The sequence below is a fragment of the Dendrobates tinctorius genome, unplaced genomic scaffold (genome assembly GCF_039654945.1).
Source record: "Dendrobates tinctorius isolate UK_male_01 unplaced genomic scaffold, ASM3965494v1 ptg000030l, whole genome shotgun sequence".
Classification (NCBI taxonomy): domain Eukaryota; kingdom Metazoa; phylum Chordata; class Amphibia; order Anura; family Dendrobatidae; genus Dendrobates; species Dendrobates tinctorius.
The window spans coordinates 34,156,728-34,178,790 of record NW_027361698.1 but is presented as its reverse complement, the minus strand read 5'-3'; the positions used below and the strand labels follow the sequence as shown (position 1 = coordinate 34,178,790).

At 46.4% G+C, this 22,063-nt stretch overlaps 1 protein-coding gene across 2 annotated transcripts in view; it reads right to left on the bottom strand.

Annotated features, from left to right (window-relative positions):
* BLTP1 (bridge-like lipid transfer protein family member 1) overlaps window positions 1-22,063 on the bottom strand; it is a 451,393-nt gene that overhangs the window by 268,337 nt on the left and 160,993 nt on the right. For both annotated transcript variants that reach the window (XM_073572011.1, XM_073572012.1), the window contains exons 24-30: window positions 14,963-15,082; window positions 13,712-13,992; window positions 12,448-12,698; window positions 10,682-10,937; window positions 4,560-5,406; window positions 3,885-3,955; window positions 3,022-3,195 (exon numbers count right to left, since the gene is read on the bottom strand). In XM_073572011.1, coding sequence (XP_073428112.1) covers window positions 3,022-3,195; window positions 3,885-3,955; window positions 4,560-5,406; window positions 10,682-10,937; window positions 12,448-12,698; window positions 13,712-13,992; window positions 14,963-15,082 — 2,000 coding nt within the window. The remainder of the gene's footprint in view (window positions 1-3,021; window positions 3,196-3,884; window positions 3,956-4,559; window positions 5,407-10,681; window positions 10,938-12,447; window positions 12,699-13,711; window positions 13,993-14,962; window positions 15,083-22,063) is intronic.

Here is a 22,063-nt window from a genome sequence, read left to right as displayed (position 1 = left end):
CAAGGGAACTGGGGAAGGAGGGGGGGGTCTCGACTTCGAGCCAGTACCCGAGGGACTGGGGAAGGAGTGACATGGGGAATAGCCGTCTCGACCTCAACCGGGTACCCCTTAATAGGGGACCGAGGAGGGAGCCATGCCGGGAGTCTCGCTGGGGACCCGCTTTTCTTCATCTGTAATCCGTTGAAAAAAAAAAAAAAATCAAGGAAAAAAACGGAGTAAAAACTCTTAAGTGTGCCTCCTTGCGACACTAAGCAAAAACTGGAGAAGGCTGATGCGTCCAGGGGTGTATACTGCAGAGGAGGAGCCAAAGTTAATCTTTTTCAGATTATGCATAGTGTCGCCTCCTAGTGGACAGCAGCATAACACCCACGGTTCTGTGTCCCCCAATAAGGCGACAGAGTAAGAAGGTACAGGATGTAAAATCATCTTATCCTTGTGCAGAATAAGGAAGGGTGAGCGACAAGAAAGAGCCGCCAGCTCCGAAACCCACCTGATGGAAGTGGTGGCCATGAGAAAAACCACCTTCCAAAACAGAAGAAGCAGGGAGACCTCCGTGAGCAGTTCTAAGGGGTGACTAAATGACAAAGGGGAGCCTCCAAAACCAGGTTGAAGTCCCAGGGATCTACTGGCGATCGATAAGGAGAAATTGCATGAGCTACTGACCTGAGGACACAAAGCTAAATTCTTTTGGAAAAGAATGGATAATGCAGAGACTTGGCCCTTCAGAGAATTGAGAGAACGACCTGCATCAAGTCCTGCTTGAAGGAAGGCCAGAAGAGAAGAAGATAGAAATCATAGGTGCAGTGTGATTATTCTCACTTCAATGGAAGAAGGTCTGACAGTAGACTAGAGATGATACCGTCTTCAGAGCATATATTATCGTCTAAATCACAAGCTCAGAGAACCCAGAAGCTCTTAAAATGGCGGCTTCAACAGCCACGCCATCAAATCGAGTGAACGAGAAATTTGGTGGTAGATGGGTCCCTAAAAAAGCAGATCTGGTCTGTCTGGAGGTCTCCAAGGGGTGATTGTGAATAAGCTGAAGACCATACCAGGCCCTCCTGGGCCAATCCGGTGCTATTAGAATGACCAGCACCCCTTCTGCTTTGATCTTCTTCAACAGTTTGGGAAGAAGGGGAAGGGGCGGGAGCTGATAAGGAAGGATGAACCGTGGCCACGGTATTGCAAGAGCATTGACGCCCTCCACGAAAGGATTGCGGGACCTGGATACGAACCGTTGGACCTTTTTGTTAATCCTGGAAGAGGGTCGTGTCGGCGCCGGGCGCAAGGAAAGCCCACACCATGGAGAGGAAATGAGGGGGTGGAACGAACGTCGCAGCTAGGCCGCACAAATGCCAGGGCCTAGAGAAAGGAGAGAGGCCAGTGTAGGGGAGGAGAGCGTCACAGAGGTCAGAAAATGGCACCGGCAAGAAAGACCTTGCTTCTTGCTGACAATACCACCGCCTGCACAGGGGGAAGGAGAGAAAGGGGATCTGTAGGAGAAAAATTACTTCTCCATTACGGAAGCCGATTCCTCAGATGTCCTATCACAGAGGAAACAAAGCCGACGTCCAAACCTCTGCAGCTGGATGGCCAGATGTCTGTACCTCCTGACACCATTTGGCTCTGGTAGACGAGCGGGCAGGGATGGGGGAGCCAGGACCGTCCTCCGGCGCATCTGAACACATCTCGTGGAGTTAGAGTCCTGCCGGATAAACAGACGAGGATACGGGGTAACAGTCCATGCAGTACTCTCGGTCTTTAAGTGGGATAACAGAGTGACTATTCACACCGTTTCCCTCCAAGATGTTAGTGAAGAAAAACCTTCTGAAAAAGAAAAGATAAATCATTAGTGAAAAATGACAAAAACCGAGGTAGATATGGGTCTACTGAAAAACCCATGTCCGCCTTCTACTGAAACTAAGCTAAACGTATTAACGTCGTGCCAGTTGGTGGGTGTACACTGCTGGGGAGGAGCTAATTTTTGTGTGTACAGTGTCAGCAGCATATACCCATGGTTTCCTGCGTCCCCCAATGAAGTGATTGGAGAAGTCTGCAACCACTCTATGTAACTGCAGATTGATGGTAAGTGCACTGCACATGCTGTCATGATCCCTGGTATTGTTGATGTGAACTGGTGGTAACACGTGCCCACATGTATATGATTTGTACACTTGCAGTCACGCGCTGGCTAGACATGTCTGGCTTTTCTCAATTAACTTCTATTGAGAGAAGACAAACACGCCTAGTCAGTAAATGACCATAAGTATTCAAAATCACATGCATGCAGTTACATAACTGCTTTTTCGCATCGTTAAACCAGGGAAATCATGACGGCGTGTGCAGTGCACTTATCACAAATCTGCAGTCACAGAGTGATTGAAGACTTTTGTCCCAAGCTTGGATAACTCATTAAAAGTATCTAAATTAGGCAAGTCTTGAGCATCCGCTCAACCTATATGCCCAACCAGTACTATAAATCTGCACTGCAGAGTGTGAATAGATCCTAAAGAAGTGTAGGTCTTAAGCCTGGTTTACACGACACTATATGAATCATTAAACTAGGATTGGATTGTTTGTTGTTAAGTGAAAGAACGATGATTTTTAAGAGAGATATATAGGTAATGAGTGTTCCTACAAAAGTTTGATCCCAGGTTATGCGATCATCTAAATGGGACTTTCAGCATCAAAAAGAGTGATTATTCTTGAAAATAAAACAACTTGAGAAAAACCTTTTAGTGATGGCCTCCGATGGCACAATAATGCTTGAAGATGTATTTTTCATTCACTTGGCAATCAATGAGGCCAAGAGATGGGAGAAAATGAAGATCATTGATAGTAGATACGTTAATTCTACATTATCTGCACACGATTATATAGTGCATAGGACTATCACCAAATTAGTGTAGACCAGAACCATTCAATCAGAATGCCTTATCATTTTTGCCCCTTTTTTTTCCCCATCAAATTTTGCGGAACGAAAATAAAGCTCAACAAGATCTAAAGGAAAGCCAAACGTACCTGTCTAAAACTTCTGCTACAAGGGGGCTCAAAACAACATCCACTGCTCCTTTTACTTCTACAATGGCTGTCGTCCGCGTATGAGAAACAGGTTGATCCAGGGTCCATTCTTCAGTTATTGTTTCATCATCTGTGTTGTCCATTGCTTTTTTCTCCAAAGGAGTGTAAGGGGTGCTAACCAAAAAGAATGAAATATAATTAACCCCTGCATAAATAAACATGGTATATCAAATAAGGATTTGTTTTAAACATATCTATACTTATTTCATCAACTATACTTATTTCATGGGCCTCTAGTGGAGGTGTGCCACCGAAAAAGCCAACATATATAAAACACTTATGCACACTACAATGTATATAGTGTAGCATGGTGGCTCAGTAGCACAGTTAGCACTGTAGCCTTGCAGCGCTGGGGTCCTGGGTTCAAATCCCACCAAGAACAACATCTGCAAGGAGTTTGTATGAGTTTCCTCCTACACTCCAAGGACATACTGATAGGGAATCTAGATTGTGAGGCCCAATGGGGACAGTGATGATAATGTCTGGAAAATGCTGTGGAATTAATGGCACCATATTAAGTGAGTAAAATAAATAAATAAATAGTATATTAACCATCATTGTGATGGCACTTACAAAAGAATAGAAGTCAAACTTTATCCTATGATAGTCTTCCATTTTATTGAGTTGGCCACAGAGCTTGTGGGTAAATTATTGCAAGGCGAAATACTCAATAATCTCAATTTATTAACATGCTAATGGTGGCTACATATAATAAATCATCATGCCTTTGTTACTGTAGTAACTACTTATTTCTTTCTATATCTGTCCCATGACAGGGTACATCTGAAGGTTTTATAACTCACCTTGAGGAATTGCCCATAAGTTGCATCCCCCTGTCAAGTAAAGCATTGGCTGAAAGACCTTGTTTTACAACCTTGAAATACAAACAAAAAATACAATAAAAAAAAAAAAATCAGGCTACATAAGATGGCAAGCACTGGTTTTACAAATTCTGTAAGTGTCAAGTGGGATGGAGTACGATTGGTGCAAATTGACTAGTAGGACTAAGTTCGTCGGCGATGTCAGTAATCCATGGACACCTGATATAAGCCTTGAGAACAGCTTTGTACTTGACGGCATCCACGGTTCTTCTTTTATTTACCAGGACTTTCGTGACGTCACATGTGCATCACGCCAAGCCGGCTAATCAAAAGAAGAGCCGTGGATGTTGGGATGACAGAGGCGGTTCTCAGGGCTCCTGTCCAGTGAGCATAGACTATAGACCTGGCCAATGGCCCAGATCCTGCAAATCTATTCACGTAAACTCTAAATGCAAACAGTGCTTCCTAGTGCAGTACTGACACAAGGATCCAGGCACAGCTGTTTTTCCTATCTATTAAAAGTGTATATTTATGTTTGTGTGAAATGTTTCATGTAGGTGTGTTTAATTTCCATGAAAATAGATGAAATAAAACTATTTATAAGAAATAGTCCATTGACAGTACAGATGATAATACCAGTTTTACCACTAGACCTACCTTAAAAGTTGGGACACAGAGCTGTTCATAAGACATTGAACTTTCTTCACTAGTTGGTGTATCCAAATCTAAGGGTCGGTGCAGAGAAGACTTTGATGTTCTTTTATTTGTGGGATGTTTGACAGACCAGTTAAACACCTGAAATTGGCTCAGATAGTTTTGGTAACAAGACATTATAGGCTGCTGAGATGTTTGCTCATGATCTGTGGGTTTCTCAGCCTCCATTGGAAAAATATGCTCCAAGGGCTCCTCTTCTCCCCCTAAAGCAGAAACAAATGACGCCTGAGAAGCATGAGTTCGGATTGGCAATGTTCTTGCATCCAGCCTGTCTTCTCCTTGGGCTGCAGCAGTTAATGGACCTTCCACGCTATGGTAAATTGAACCCCGGCTATAGTCAATATTTTGAGCCTGCCTTTTCCGTCTTTTTCTCCCAGGATAAGTCCCAGGGCCTTCATCACTGCTTATAGGCTCAAATTCTTCAGCTGCAGAAAAGTAGGCTTCACTGTCCGCCATTGACATGCTGGAGTCCATTGAACGGTATTGATGAAAAGAGTTAGAATCTGCTGATGGAGTGTAAGGGAAGGAACCAAAACTCCTCCTCTGTTTTGGCGAATCAAGGACATTTTCATCACTGCGTGAGACATCGCTACTAAACTGAACTCCGACGGGTCCTGGCGCTTTGTCCCCATAAAAGGCAGCAGAAAGGCTCTTTGTGCTGCCAAGTCTTGTCGAGCACACAGATGCTTGGCGCTTCAGAGGAGATCGGAGTGGAGAATGAATCACAGGTCTTTCTTGAGAATTTGGAGAAACAGGACTACTATCTGAAGCTTCAACTGGAACGCTAAAACTATGAGACAACAAATGATAATTAGCTTAAATCGATTTTTGATGTTTATTAGAAAAGGCTTGCAAAACAAATAAAACTTTAGGCCAAGTTTCAATGTCCTATGGATAGGCCACCAATATCACAGTCCTTAACCCCCAAATATGAAAGCAATACTTCATTGCCCGAACCTTAAAGTTATGAAATAGGACTCGGTGATGACTGAAGGCGTTGATAGAATGGGGAAGGATAAGAAGACTTTACTGCACTGTCAGCATAAATGTTAGGAAAAATCTTGTGAAATATATACCTTAAAGGGAACCTGACGCCTCTTTTGGCCGCTATAAGATGCAGCCACCGCCTTTCAGGGCTTATCTACAGCATTTTATAATGCTGTAGATAAGCCCCGGTTCCGACCTGAAAGATAAGAGAAATAAGTTTTAATAAGCTTTATTATACTCACCCGGAGGGGGGCGGGGGGCGGTCCAATGGGTGTCAGAGGTCCGGCGCCTCCCATCTTCTGGCGATGCCGTCCTCCTGCTTGCATCGTCACTCCCCGGCATCGCGCTAATGCGCAGGAGCACTTCTCTGCCCTGTTGAGGGCAAAGCAAAGTACTGCAGTGTGCAGGGAAAGGTCAGAGAGGCCCAGCGCCTGCGCACTGCAGTACTTTGCTCTGCCCTCAACAGGGCAGAGAAGTGCACCTGCGCAGGAGCACGATGCCAGGAAGTGACGATACAAGCAGGAGGGCGGCGATCATAAGAAGATGGGAGGCGCCGGACCCAGACCTGCGACACCCATCGGACCGGACCACATCGGACCGCCCCCCCAAAAGGGTGAGTATAATAAAACATATTTTTCTTATCTTGCAGGTCGGATCAGGGGCTTATATACGGCATTATAGAATGCTGTAGATAAGAACTGAGAGGCAGTGGCCACATCTTATATCAGTCAAAACAGCTGACAAGTTCCCTTTAAAGAGGTTGTCCGACGCCGAAATACAAATTTTTTTTTAAGGCTAATCTGTGCTGTATTGTGATATACAACACCCCTATAAATTTAGTTTTTTGCTCCAGCCATTCGTTTCTCCTGAATTTTACTTCATTTCCTGCACCAACTTTGTTTACCTGTGGCTCTACCAAACTTGACAGGTACCTTTGCTTTATTATCTAACCTCATAGCCAGAGCTGGCACCGCCTGCCCTCAGTATCCAGCCTCGCCCTCTAAACATTCATTGGTTGTCAATAATCTGGCCCTGCGCTGACCTCTGTCATCACACAAGTATTGGAAATAAGAGATCAGTGGACTGTGCCTGCAGGAAGCAGCACAATCACTGCACTCCACACCACGTCCACAGTGGTGACAGAGCTTCACATGTCCCTACATAACATTCACAGTGGTGACAGAGCTTCACATGTCCCCACATCACATCTACAGTGCTGCAGAACCTCAGTCAATAGTGATGTGTGTGTGGATGGATGGATGGATGGATGGATGGATGAGGGTGGGAGGGATAGATGGGAGAGAGAGGGATGGATGAGGGAGGGAGGGATGGATGGATGAGGGAGGGAAGGATAAGGAAGGGAAGGATAAGGAAGGGACGGATGGATGAGGGAGGGAGGGAGGGATGGATGGATGAGGGAGGGATGGATAGATGGATGGATGGATGGATGAGGAAGGGATGGATGGATGAGGAAGGGAAGGATGGATGAGGAAGGGAAGGATGGATGAGGAAGGGAAGGATGGATGAGGAAGGGAAGGATGAGGAAGGGATGGATGGATGGATGAGGGAGGGAAGGATGGATGGATGGATGGATGAGGGAGGGATGAATGGATGGATGAGGGAGGGATGGATGGATGAGGGAGGGATGGATGAGGGATGGATGGATGGATGAGGGAGGAAAAGATGGATGAGGGACACAAGGATGGACAAGGGAGGGAAGGATGGATGAAGGAAGGATGGATGAGGGAGGGAAGAATGGATGGATGATGGGGGATGGATGGATGAGGGGGGATGGATGGATGAGGGAGGGGTGGATGGATGAGGGGGGTGGATGGATGAGGGGGGTGGATGGATAAGGGAGGGAGAGTTGGATGAGGAAGGGAGGGATGAGGGATTGATGAATGGATGGATGAGGAAGGGATGAGGGAGGGATGGATGGATGAGGGAGGGATGGATCAGTGAGGGAAGGATGGATGGATGAGGGAGGAATGGATGGATGAGGGAGGAATGGAGGGACGAGGGAGGGAGGGATGGATGGATGAGGGAGGGATGGATGAGGGAGGGATGGATGGATGAGGGAGGGATGGATGAGGTAGGAATGGATGGATGAGGGAGGGAAAGATGGACGAGGGAGGGAAAGATGGACGAGGGAGGGAAAGATGGACGAGGGAGGGAAAGATGGACGAGGGAGGGAAAGATGGACGAGGGAGGGAAAGATGGACGAGGGAGGGAAGGATGGACGAGGGAGGGAAGGATGGACGAGGGAGGGAAGGATGGACGAGGGAGGGAAGGATGGACGAGGGAGGGAAGGATGGACGAGGGAGGGAAGGATGGACGAGGGAGGGAAGGATGGACGAGGGAGGGAAGGATGGACGAGGGAGGGAAGGATGAATGAGGGAGGGAAGGATGAATGAGGGAGGGAAGGATGAATGAGGGAGGGAAGGTTGGATGAGAGAGGGAAGGATGGATGAGAGAGGGAAGGATGGATGAGAGAGGGAAGGATGGATGGATGAGGGATGGAAGGATGGACGAAGGCGGGAAGGATGGATGAGGGAGGGAAGGATGGATGAGGGAGGGATGGATGGATGAGGAAGGGATAGATGGATGAGGGAGGGTTGGATGGATGAGGAAGGGAAAGATCGATGAGGGAGAGAAGGATAGATGGAAGAGGGAGGGAAGGGTGGATGGATGAGGGAGGGAAGGGTGGATGGATGAGGGAAGGGTGGATGGATGAGGGAGGGAAGGGTGGATGGATGAGGGAGGGAAGGGTGGATGGATGAGGGAGGGAAGGGTGGATGGATGAGGGAGGGAAGGGTGGATGGATGAGGGAGGGAAGGGTGGATGGATGAGGGAGGGATGATGAATGGATGAGGGAGGGATGGATGATGGAGAGATGGATGAGGGAGAGATGGATGAGGGAGGGAAGGATGAGGGAGGGAAGGATGAGGGAGGGAAGGATGAGGGGGGAATGATGGATGAGGGAGGGAGGAATGAGGGATGGATGGATGAGGGAGGAATGGATGGATGATGGATGGATGAGAGAGGGTGGAAGGAGAGAGGGATGGATGAGGGAGGGAGGCATGATGAGGGAGGGATGGATGGACGAGGGAGGGATGGATGGACAAGGGAGGGAAGGATGGACAAGGGAGGGAAGGATGGACGAGGGAGGGATGGATGGACGAGGGAGGGATGGATGGACGAGGGAGGGATGGATGGACGAGGGAGGGAGGGATGGATGGACGAGGGAGGGATGGATGGACGAGGGAGGGATGGATGGACGAGGGAGGGATGGATGGACGAGGGAGGGATGGATTGACGAGGGAGGGAAGGATGGACGAGGGAGGGAAGGATGGACGAGGGAGGGAAGGATGGACGAGGGAGGGAGGGAAGGATGGACGAGGGAGGGAGGGAAGGATGGACGAGGGAGGGAGGGAAGGATGGACGAGGGAGGGAGGGAAGGATGGACGAGGGAGGGATGGATGGACGAGGGAGGGAAGGATAAGGAAGGGAAGGATAAGGAAGGGACGGATGGATGAGGGAGGGAGGGATGGATGAGGGAGGGATGGATAGATGGATGGATGGATGAGGAAGGGATGGATGGATGAGGAAGGGAAGGATGGATGAGGAAGGGAAGGATGAGGAAGGGATGGATGGATGGATGGATGAGGGAGGGAAGGATGGATGGATGGATGGATGAGGGAGGGATGAATGGATGGATGAGGGAGGGATGGATGGACGAGGGAGGGAAGGATGGACGAGGGAGGGAGGGAAGGATGGACGAGGGAGGGAGGGAAGGATGGACGAGGGAGGGAGGGAAGGATGGACGAGGGAGGGAGGGAAGGATGGACGAGGGAGGGAGGGAAGGATGGACGAGGGAGGGAAGGATGGACGAGGGAGGGAGGGAAGGATGGACGAGGGAGGGAGGGAAGGATGGACGAGGGAGGGAGGGAAGGATGGACGAGGGAGGGAGGGAAGGATGGACGAGGGAGGGAGGGAAGGATGGACGAGGGAGGGAGGGAAGGATGGACGAGGGAGGGAGGGAAGGATGGACGAGGGAGGGAAGGATGGATGAGGGAGGGAAGGATGGATGGATGGATGGATGGATGAAGGATGGATGGATGGGGGAGGGATGGATGGATGGATGAGGAAGGGAAAGAAGGATGAGGGCGGAAGGATGGATGAAGGAGGGAAAGAAGGATGAGGGACGGAAGGATGGCTGAAGGAGGGAAGGATGGATGAGGGAGGGAAGGATGGATGAAGGAGGGAAGGATGGATGAAGGAGGGAAGGATGGATGAGGGAGGAAAGGATGGATGGAAGGATGGATGGATGGATGAGGGAGGGATGCACACAGCATATTATAGTCACCTATGTAGAAGCATTTTTATTTCTGGTTAGTCCAATCAGCTGAGTCATTCCTGGTCTGCCTTACACTGTGTGCTGAATGGGGAGGCTGGAGCAGGAGGAAGGGGAGGGTCTGGCAGAAACTGGGAGCCATTACCACCAGTCTCTGCCAGAAAAGAAAACTCCATTTGGGGGGTGAGCAGCTTCTCCAGAATCAGGAGACAGCTGCTCACCAGATTAAGTGTGATACATAGGAACCATGCAGAATGCTGCCAGGAGGTATATTACAAACTGTTAGCATTCTGCAGCCTAGGTACACACACAAATTATACAGAAAGCCGGACAATCCCTTTAATAGGCATTTTTACTTTATTTAATGGTAGGCTATGCAACTGACTGTAATTAGTTAATGCAGAGATCTCTATTATAAATAATAGGGATCAGGAAGGCATGTCCTATGGTCTATGCAGTTCTTGAAAATCATTTGTTTTCTTTTGGATCACTGTCCACTTTGAATAATTTAAGATAGATTGTAAGTTTGTGAGCAGCGCCCTCACTTCTTTTGGTATCTGCTGAATTATGTGTTATTCTGTAATTTCTGATACTATTTGTACATGTTCCCTCTGAATTGTAAAGTGCTGCAAAATTTGTTGGCGCTATAGAAATCAAAATTATTAACATAAAAACATTCTGGCAAATAAGTCACACGATAAAACATAAGGGAAAGGGTATTCACCTCCCATGGGATTCTTGTGACTTTACTCTGGATGGATAGTCTACTTGTCCTATACTTTCCTCTGTAATAGAAGATGGACTGTCTTTTTCACCAGCCAGCAAAGGAAGGGCAGCACTGCAGCTGCTATTCTCTTCAGAAGATGACGAGCTATGAGAACGCAATGGGACTTGTAGGCTCATGTGCTGCGCTTTTCTTTCAATCTCTATCACCACAGATCTGGAGTCCCATTCCTTTCTTTTACAGCCATTAGTCTTAGCTTTAAAAAAAAAAAAAAAAAAAAAAAAAAAAATCAGTGTTATTTTTTATATGAGTCATAGTATGTTTCAGTGAAGTGCAACATATTTTTGCATTAAAATAAACACACACTTCTCAGGGCTCGTTGCATAATAACTTTTACAAACAAAACATGCAGCATCTATGATAATTGTACCCCAAGTAGGCATACAATAGTTTTCTTCAGTTAAACATCTGTTCTTGTACAATCTATACATATATAATTGTCTTATCATGTCTGTCTGTAACTGAAATCCTGCGTCGCAGATTGGTCGCGGCAGTAAGGCCGTGACCAATCAGCGACAGTCGCTTAGTCGTTGCGGCAACACGGCCGCATCGCTTATTGTACAGGCACATTACAGCCGTTAAAGGCATCACTGCTGCGTCGCTCATAACATAGGCACAGTCCTGTACATATACAATACATTAGGTAAGAGCAGAACAGTGACTGCAGCTCTGGGTGTAACAGGAGTACATTAGTTAACAGCAGAACAGTGACTGCAGATCTGGGTGTAACTGGAGTACAATACATTAGGTAAGAGCAGAAAAGTGACTGCAGCTCTGGCTGTAACAGGAGTATAGTACATTAGGTAAGAGCAGAACGGTGACTGCAGCTCTGGGTGTAATTGAACTACAATACATTAGGTAAAAGCAGAACATTGACTGCAGCTCTGGGTGTAACTGGAGTACAATACATTAGGTAACAGCAGAACAGTGACTGCAGCTCTGGGTGTAACAGGAGTACATTAGGTAACAGCAGAAAAGTGACTGCAGCTCTGGGTGTAACAGGAGTACAATACATTAGGTAACAGCCGAACAGTGACTGCAGCTCTGGGTGTAACTTGAGTACAATACATTTGGTAAGATCTGAACAGTGACTGCAGCTCTGTCTTTAACAGGAGTATAATACATTAGGTAAGAGCAAAATGGTGACTGCAGCTCTGGGTGTAACTGGAGTACAATACATTAGGTAACAGCAGAACAGTGACTGCAGCTCTGGCTGTAACTGGAGTATAATACATTAGGTAACAGCAGAACAGTGACAGCAGCTCTGGGTGTAACAGGAGTATAATACACTAGATGGTGGCCCGATTGTATCGCATCGGGTATTCTAGAGTCTCTGTTAAAATAAAAAATAGTTATATACTCACCTTCCGACGGCCCCCGGACTCTTTCTCTCCTCTCACCACGCGCCCGGCATCTTCCGGTTCCAGTAATGCTTAGCGAGAAGGGCTGAAGATGACGTCACTCTCGCGAGAGAGCGACGTAATCAGCGGTGTTTCGCGCAAAGCATTACTGGAATCGGGAGCGTGGTGAGGAGAAAGAGTCCGGGGGCCGTCGGAAGGTGAGTATATAACTATTTTTTATTTTAACAGAGACTCTAGAATACCCGATGCGATAGAATCGGGCCACCATCTAGTTCATAATAAATGCATAGAGTAAGACACACAATACAAAAACTGTAAAACAAATCGATTTATCATGATGCCGACCTTCCCCTGCTTTGGGCATTTCTTTAGAAATTATCCATTCAGTAGGTTGCAGTAAAGACTGTCCGTAGAACATATCGGACTCAGCACTAGTGTTTGAAAATGCAGAGCTACTTGATGGTGTCAGCTCCTCCAATCTAAAAAAGTCAAGTCCTGTTGTGGTGCCACCAAAAAAACGACAGCCCCCGAGGCAACCACACTTATTTCTACTCCTCTTGTTTTTCACATTGTCATCAGGCCATAGGAACCACAGCCTAGAATTAGGATAAAATAAGAGATTTGTGAGGTTAGAAGGTAGATGATAAAGCCAAAATAGCTTCTAATTTAATGCATCTCCATAAGGTTGTGTTGCTCAAAGACTTAAAGGTTGTATGGTGGCTGGGTAACCTCAAGCTCTCGGGAAGCGACTCTTCACTCTAATAGTAAGGAGTCCTCTATGGACAGCAAGCCCCAAAGTAGTATAATGAAAGGGAAAATGATCTTGCAAATTTAATACTTAATTTCTTTTGTTTACAAGCCGTTGTCTAGGAGACAGACCACCCCTGCTGTTTAGCTGCAGTGGCCAAATAGCCACACTGCTCTATTGAGCTTGTAATCACTGCCTTGAAGTTGACCAGGGTCGCTGTACAGCACTGTTCGCTCCAAAAACTGAGGCAAAGAACTGTAAACCAAACAATATTTCAAGAAAACTGAAAGTTTTGAGAAGCAATATATTGATTATTTTTACGAGCACTATCAAACAATACCCATCTATGAAGATGGCAATACCCTTTACTAATGTTTGTCAGTTCCCAGAACCTATTCTATGTGTAGTTGTCTGAATTTATCACTGGCTCTTTGACAAGTGACTGGCCTTCCACTTATCGGCCTGGTCCAGGATTCCATCTTTCATGGACAAGACAGATCTTCCCTGACACCTCCTTCTGCATTGTGACCATCAAACTGAATTGCTATCCTTAATGGCCCTGCTATAAACTGCTCTTTTGAGTGCCATCTTGCCTCATTTATGAATAGTATCAGTAATTGGTCAGTTGTGTGAGGGCAACTAAGTATGCTACAGAAAACTGGACTCTATCATTTGCAGGCCATAATTATTTGCTACAATACACTTTATCTGTAATTACAGTATACCATTTCTACATCATATTTAGACAATGACATTGAAATGCAAAAAAAACTCTACATTACAAGAATACATGACGTCTATAATTTATCTGGAATGACTGCTATGGATTCCACAAATGCCAAGAAATTCTGACTGACTCACCTTTTAGTCCTGCTGTCGTGACTTTCCAAAAAGTGCCTTTGTACCTCATGTTTAGAAGAATGGTCCGCAGCTAGGGCTATATCTGCTGTGATAAGCCCTAAAACCAGAGAGCCCGTTTCTAGCCAATAGGCTCTACGTAAAACTGCAGGCTGGAGTCCCAATCTGCTACTGTCCAGCTGTTCAATGTACTGTCTCAGCTGCAAATCTTGAACCGCTGCACTAATACCTTCACCTACAGCTTGGTTGTGGAGGTTACAATTCGCAAGCCGGATAGCACCCATCTGTTAAAAAAAGGGCATTGTTCTATAAAATGAATCAAAGCGTAAAAAGATCCAAAACTCAAAATGGAGACGAGAAACTGTTACAAAGTAACTACTAAATGTTTTTAATCATTATTAGGATCCCAATACCAAACGGTTACACGAAAATGAGAATCATATATGCACATATATGGAATGTAGAAGTCACCAACAATGATCTTAGCCACTAAGATGCAGTGCTGGAGAAAGTTGGCTATGAAGGCAAGTAGAATATGTTCTTGCTAGGTTTCTCCATGTTTTGGAGTAAAGACATAGCAGACCCTTTGTCCTGGTATATTTCCACTTTTCCCTTAATTAAAATAGCTGTTCCAGCTAAAAAAATTTCCCTAACCTTTACCAATAACTGTCTTCTATGGTTTCCAGCAGCTCTCTAGGCCTCTTCTGGACCATGTGACTTCAAAGTACCATTCATTAAGAATTTTAATGCACTCACACTACATAGATATTTAGAAAAATTATATTTAAATCCAGCTGGGAGGGTTTCTTTACATTAATTGGGGTATCAGCCGTTTCCAGCACAGCTGGGTGGCTGGGAGCATCACTGCAGAAGGGAAACTTAGAAGACACAATGCTAAACAAGCATTACATCCATTTTTTTCCTAAAATCATTGAAAGTTAGACCCCAGCTATCATAAAGTGATGGTATAACCTAGCAATAGCCATCTTCTTATGAGACGGGAATTCACATTTAAGAGTGATCTGGGCATCCACATTTTCCCAGCAGATTAAATGCAGTATTTAAGACCCCAAGAGCAGAAGGTTTCATTTACAGCAACTCTTTCTCTTAAGAGTAGGTGCCCTAGTGGGAGGTCCCTCATCTGTGAGGACATATAAAACGAATTACATAATAATAAAGTATTTAGTGAAACACGTGCTTAGATGGCAGCATTTCCAGTGGCTTTCTGCTGAGACATAAATGCACAGACCCTACCTTAATGTTTGTAGCACAGCCATGCTCGACCACGTAAATATCGGCACCGTCAGCTGAGACACGAGTCATTCTATACTTCAAGTCGTCTGCCGAAAGGCAAGAGCTTGGATAACAGCTCAGCTTTGGAAAAAAAAGATAAAATAAAGATGACCAATAGTTAAAGGGAATCAGTCATTAGGATCCAACCTAAGCCGCCTTTATGGCCACGAAGGTCATAGGAAGCTGAATAATATGTTATCTGTGATCTGAGGTCTTCTTCCACAGAAATCCATATTTTTCTTATATGTAAATGAGCTGTTCAGGACAATTGGCAGGACACAGATCTGCATGAGAATCTGACTGCAGAGCTTATTATAAATGAAAGGAGGCCAATGTGATATGTGATGACCGCTCAATGGATCTCACTGCAGAGCTGTGTGTGATTATACCAGACACATTTACAGGTTCCTCTTACCTACAGCTTCAATCTCACAGGCAGACAGTGCAGCAGTGTTGTCATATTACAGCAGGGCTGTAGCAAATGTGTTTGTCATGAGACAAAGTTCAGTTCTACAGTTCTGTGTCAGTTACATGTCTCACACTGGTAACGTCCTCTTTCAGAAGCAGGGTAATAATGCATGGCAGCCCAAAGACATGCACCCCCAGAGAATCTCATGACCCATGTCTCCTTGGTAAAGACCATAAACATTTGTACTAAATATAAAGATCCATATCTCTGGAACCGTATAGCAGATTTAAAAAAAAAAAAAAAAAAGTGGATTACGCAAGGCAGCAGTGGGAACATGAGAAGATAACCTGAACTCTTTTGACTTAGTGACATGTCCTCTGTAAGCGGATTAGGGTAACAGACTCTAGATCTGTATATATACAATATATAATAGATAGATAGATAGATAGGTCCATATATATTTGGACAGAGACAACATTTTTCTAATTTTGGTTCTAGACATTACCACAATGAATTTTAAACAAAACAATTCAGATGCAGTCGAAGTTCAGACTTTGAGCTTTCATTTGAGGGTATCCACATTAAAATTGGATGAAGGGTTTAGGAGTTTCAGCTCCTTAGCATGTGCCACCCTGTTTTTAAAGGGAACAAAAGTAATTGGACAGATTAAGTAATTGTAAATAAAATGTTCATTTCTAGTACTTGGTTGAAAACCCTTTGTTGGCAATGACTGCCTGAAGTCTTGAACTCATGGACATCACCAGACGCTGTGTTTCCTCCTTTTTTGATGCTCTGCCAGGCCTTCACTGCGGTGGTTTTCAGTTGCTGTTTGTTTGTGAGCCTTTCTGTCTGAAGTTTAGTCTTTAATAAGTGAAATGCATGCTCAATTGGGTTAAGATCAGGTGATTGACTTGGCCATTCAAGAATATTCCACTTCTTTGCTTTAATATACTCCTGGGTTGCTTTGGCTTTATGTTTTGGGTCATTGTCCATCTGTAGTATGAAACGACGACCAATCAGTTTGGCTGCATTTGGTTGGATCTGAGCACCCAGTATGGCTCTGAATACCTCAGAATTCATTCGGCTGTTTCTGTCCTGTGTCACATCATCAATAAACACTAGTGACCCAGTGCCACTGGCAGCCATGCATGCCCAAGCCATCACACTGCCTCCGCTGTGTTTTACAGATGATGTGGCATGCTTTGGATCATGGGCTGTACCACTCCCTCGCCATACTTTTCTCTTTCCATCACTTTGGTAGAGGTTGATCTTGATTTCATCTGTCCAAAGAATGTTCTTCCAGAACTGTGCTGGCTTTTTTTTAGATTTTTTTTAGCAAAGTCCAGTCTAGCCTTTTTATTCTTGATGCTTACGAGTGGCTTGCACTGTGCAGTGAACCCTCTGTATTTACTTTCATGCAGTCTTCTCTTTATGGTAGATTTGGATATTGATACGCCTACCTCCTGGATAGTGTTGTTCACTTGGTTGGCTGTTGTGAAGGGGTTTCTCTTCCCTATGGAGACTATTCTGCGATCATCCACCACTGTTGTCTTCCGTGGGCGCCCAGGTCTTTTTGCACTGATGAGTTCACCAGTGCTTTCTTTCTTTCTCAGGATTGTACAAACTGTAGATTTTGCCACTCCTAATGTTGTAGCAATTTCTCGGATGGGTTTTTTCTGTTTTTGCAGCTTAAGGATGGCTTGTTTCACCTGCATGGACAGCTCCTTTGAAAGCCTGTTTCCTTCACGGCAAAACCTTCCAAATGCAAGCACCACACCTCACATCAACTCCAGGCCTTTTATCTGCTTAATTGAGAATGACATAACGAAAGGATTGCCTACACCTGTCCATGAAATAGCCTTGGAATTAATTGTCCAATTACTTCTGGTCCCTTTAAAAACAGGGTGACACATGTTTTAATGTGGATACCCTCAAATGAAAGCTGAAAGTCTGAACTTCAACTGCATCTGAATTGTTTTGTTTAAAATTCATTGTGATAATGTCTAGATGCACAGTTAGGTCCATATATATTTGGACAGAGACAACATTTTTCTAATTTTGGTTCTAGACATTACCACAATGAATTTTAAACAAAACAATTCAGATGCAGTTGAAGTTCAGAATTTCACGGTGCAAGCCACTTATAAGCATCAAGAATAAAAAGGCTAGACTGGACTTTGCTAAAAAAACATCTAAAAAAGCCAGCACAGTTCTGGAAGAACATTCTTTGGACAGATGAAACCAAGATCAACCTCTACCAGAATGATGGAAAGAGAAAAGTATGGCGAAGGCGTGGTACAGCTCATGATCCAAAGCATACCACACTTCTGTAAAACACGGTGGAGGCAGTGTGATGGCTTGGGCATGCATGGCTGCCAGTGGCACTGGGTCACTAGTGTTTATTGATGATGTGACACAGGACAGTAAGCAGCTGAATGAATTCTGAGGTATTCAGAGCCATACTGTGTGCTCAGATCCAGCCAAATGCAGCCAAACTGATTGGTCATCGCTTCATGCAACAGATGGACAATGAGCCAAAACATAAAGCCAAAGCAACCAAGGAGTTTATTAAAGCAAAGAAGGGGAATATTCTTGAATGGCCAAGTCAGTAACCTGATCTCAACCCAATTGAGCATGCATTTCACTTGTTAAAGACTAAACTTCAGACAGACAGGCCCACAAACAAACAACAACTAAAAACCACCGCAGTAAAGGCCTGGCAGAGCATCAAAAAGGAGGAAACACAGCATCTGGTGATGTCCATGAGTTCAAGACTTCAGGCAGTCATTGCCAACAAAGGGTTTTCAACCAAGTACTAGAAATGAACATTTTATTTACAATTATTTAATCTGTCCAATTACTTTTGGTCCCTTTAAAAACAGGGTGGCACATGTTAAGGCGCTGAAACTCCTAAACCCTTCATCCAATTTTAATGCGGATACCCTCAAATGAAAGCTGAAAGTCTGAACTTCAACTGCATCTGAATTGTTTTGTTTAAAACTCATTGTGGTAATGTCTAGAACCAAAAAGGAGATTTTTGTGTACTCACCGTAAAATCTCTTTCTCTTAGCCTCTAATTGGGGGACACAGAACCATGGGTATAAGCTGCTGTCCACTAGGAGGCGACACTATGCATAATCTGAAAAAGATTAACTTTGGCACACCCCTGGACGGCGTCAGCCTTCTCCAGTTTTGTGCAAAAGCATTAGGAGGAACGTAACCAAATAACATAACCATGCCTGTAAGAAGGCTACTATGTACGAGCTCAAAGAACAATATGAGAACTCAACCGTAAACAACGGCCCATAAGGGCAACAGGGTGGGAGCTGTGTCCCCCAATTAGAGGCTAAGAGCAAGAGATTTTACGGTGAGTACACAAAAATCTCCTTTACTCTGTCGCCTCATTGGGGGACACAGAACCATGGGACGTCCCAAAGCAGTCCCTGGGTGGGAAGCAATGGACGAATATTGTGCTAGCAGGTCCCTAAATTTGGGGCACTGCCGCCTGCAGAACCCATCTACCCAGGCTCGCATCCGCTGAGGACTGGGTATGAACACTGTAGTGTTTCGTAAACGTGTGTAGGCTAGTCCATGTGGCCGCCTTACACACTTGTTGTGCCGAAGCCTGATGCCGAATGGCCCAGGAGGCCCCTACTGCCCGTGTAGAGTGTGCCGTGATACCGGCCGGAAGAGGGGAACTGTTAAGTCGGTAGGCCTCATGTATGGTGGACTTGATCCACCTGGCAAGGGTAGCCTTGAAAGCCGACAGTCCCTTGCGACTACCTTCTGGAAGAATGAAGAGGGAATCAGACTTCCGGAAAGGTGCAGTCCTGGACACGTAAATCCGCAATGCTCTGACGAGGTCAAGCGTATGCAGAGCCTTCTCCACTCTATGAACCGGAACCGGGCAAAGGGATGGCAGTGAAATCTCCTCATTGAGGTGAAACTTGGACACAACCTTCGGAAGGAAGGATGGTACCGTGCGGAGAACCACCTTGTCCTGGTGAAAGGCTAGGAAAGGCCGTCTGCAGGAAAGTGCTGACAATTCCGACACTCTGCGTAACGAGGTGATCGCCACTAGAAAAAACACTTTCTGAGACAGAATGGAGAGTGGAACTCCTCTAAGAGGTTGGAAGGGTGGAGCTTGCAATGCTGTCAGGACCAGATTGAGGTCCCACGTATCCAGCGGACGTTTGTAGGGAGGAACCAATCGGGAAACTCCCTGGATGAAAGTCCTTACTTACGGCTTAATAGCAATGCGCTTTTGAAAAAGGACTGAAAGCGCCGACACCTGACTCTTAAGCGAGACTAAGGATAGCTTGGCGTCTAGGCCCGATTGAAGAAAACCTAGTACCTACGGGAGGGAATAAGGGAGTGGGACTTGTCCATGAGATTTGCACCTAGAGAAGAAAGCTGTCCAGGTATGATAATAGATCTTGGCGGAGGCAGGCTTCCTTGCCCTGATCATAGTTGCAATGACTGCCGGTGAAAAACCTGCCTGGGTTAGAATCCAGGTTTCAAGGGCCATGCCGTCAAATTGAGAGCCCCTGAATTCTGATGGAGAACAGACCTTGAGACAGAAGGTCGTGACGGTCGGGTAGACGCCAGGGGGCGTCTGCTGTAAGTTGAACGATGTCGGCGTACCATGTACGTCTGGGCCAGTCTGGCGCGATGAGGATGGTTGGAACTCCCTCTTGCTTGATCTTCCTCACGACCCTGGAGATTAGGGGGAGGGGTGGAAAAATGTACAGGAGTCGGAACTGGGACCAGTCCTGGACCAGGGCATCCGCTCCAAGCGACTGCGGGTCGTGTGTCCTGGCCATGAAATTGGGGACCTTGGTATTGAGATGGGATGCCATTAGGTCCACCTCCGGGGTTCCCCAGCGTTGACAGATCTGGTAAAAAATCTCGGGATGGAGAGACCACTCCCCCGAGTCCATTCCTTGCCTGCTGAGGAAGTCGGCTTCCCAGTTTTCTACACCCGGAATGTGGACCGCAGAAAGTACCGACCTCGTGTCTTCCGCCCAGCGGAGGATATGTGCCACTTCTCTCATCGCCTGGGCGCTGCGGGTCCCGCCTTGGTGGTTCACGTATGCCACAGCCGTGGCATTGTCCGACTGTATCCGTATGTGCGAGGCTGCAAGCAAGTGATGAAAGGCTCTCAGTGCCAAGAGGATGGCCCTGATTTCCAGAATATTGATGGGCAATGTCACTTCCCTCGGTAACCACTTGCCTTGTGCCCTGTGATGTAGGTGCACCGCCCCCCAGCCTGTCAGGCTTGCATCGGTAGTCAGGATCTTCCATTGTCCTGAGAGAAAGGGCTTCCCTCGTGTAAGCGAGGTTGGTTTGAGCCACCAATGCAGGGACCTCCTGGTTGACAACGTCAACCTGAACTCCCTGTCGAGGGAGAAGGGATTCCTGTCCCAAGATCTGAGTATAGCTAGTTGAAGGACCCTGAGGTGAAACTGGGCAAATGGCACTGCCTCTATTGCTGCTGCCATCCGGCCGAGGACTCTCATGGCAAACCGGAGAGATCGAGGAGAACTGCGAAGGAGTGTACGAACTCCCAGACGGATGGCCAGTGTCTTGTCCTTGGGAAGGAGCACCAGGCCCCTGGAGGTGTCGAATAACATTTCCAGGAATGTTAGAGTCTGACTTGGGATAGTCGACTATTTCTGTAGGTTGACTAGCCATCCCAGGCGACTCAGTGTGTCTATTGTGATTGAGACACTGACCTCGCAGTCTTTGAAAGTGGGAGACTTGACGAGGAGGTCGTCCAGGTACGGGACGACTAGAATGCCTCTTGAGTGCAGAACGTCCATGGTGGCCGCCATGACTTTGGTGAACGTTCTTGGAGCCGTGGCGAGTCCGAACGGAAGGGCGACAAACTGGTAGTGGTTTTGGTTGACCGAAGAACCTGAGAAACCTTTGGTGGGCGGGAGCAAGTGGTATGTGCAGATACGCATCCTGTATGTCTATGGAGGCAAGGTATTCTCCCTGCTCCATGGATGCAATGATGGACCGGAGAGACTCCATGCGGAAATGACAGACCCGTACGTAATTGTTGAGCTGTTTTAGGTCCAGTATGGGTCGGACGCTGCCTCCTTTCTTGGGGACTACGAACAGATTTGAGTAGAACCCTCGGAATCTCTCGTTCGCGGGAACCGGCACCACAACTCCTGCTTGAAGGAGAGAGGAGACCGCTTGGTGGAAAGCCTAAGCCTTGTTTGGTGGTGTTGGAGGAATAGAAAGAACCGGTTCGGTGGAGCGGAAGTGAACTCTATCTTGTATCCGGAAGACACTATTTCCTTGACCCACCTGTCTTCTGTAATAGGCAGCCAGACTTGCTGGAAGAGTAAAAGTCGGCCGCCTACTGGTGGGGTGTCTTCCGGAGTTCGTGAGTCATGATGAAGCGAAGTTCTGAGGTTTTCCTCCCTTGGGTTTCGCTTGGCCTGCTTTCGACTGCCAAGACCTGTCCGGTCGCTGCTGCGTCCGTGGGTTGTCCCTGCGTGGAGAGCGGTTACGGTTTTGCGCTGGGCGCGAGACGGACCAGTCCGAGGAATTCCGAAAGGATCGGAATCGCGTCTGGTTTCTTCGTTTAAACGTGCCTTTCGGTTTTAGTTAAGGGAGAGAGGTACTCTTACCCCCATTGG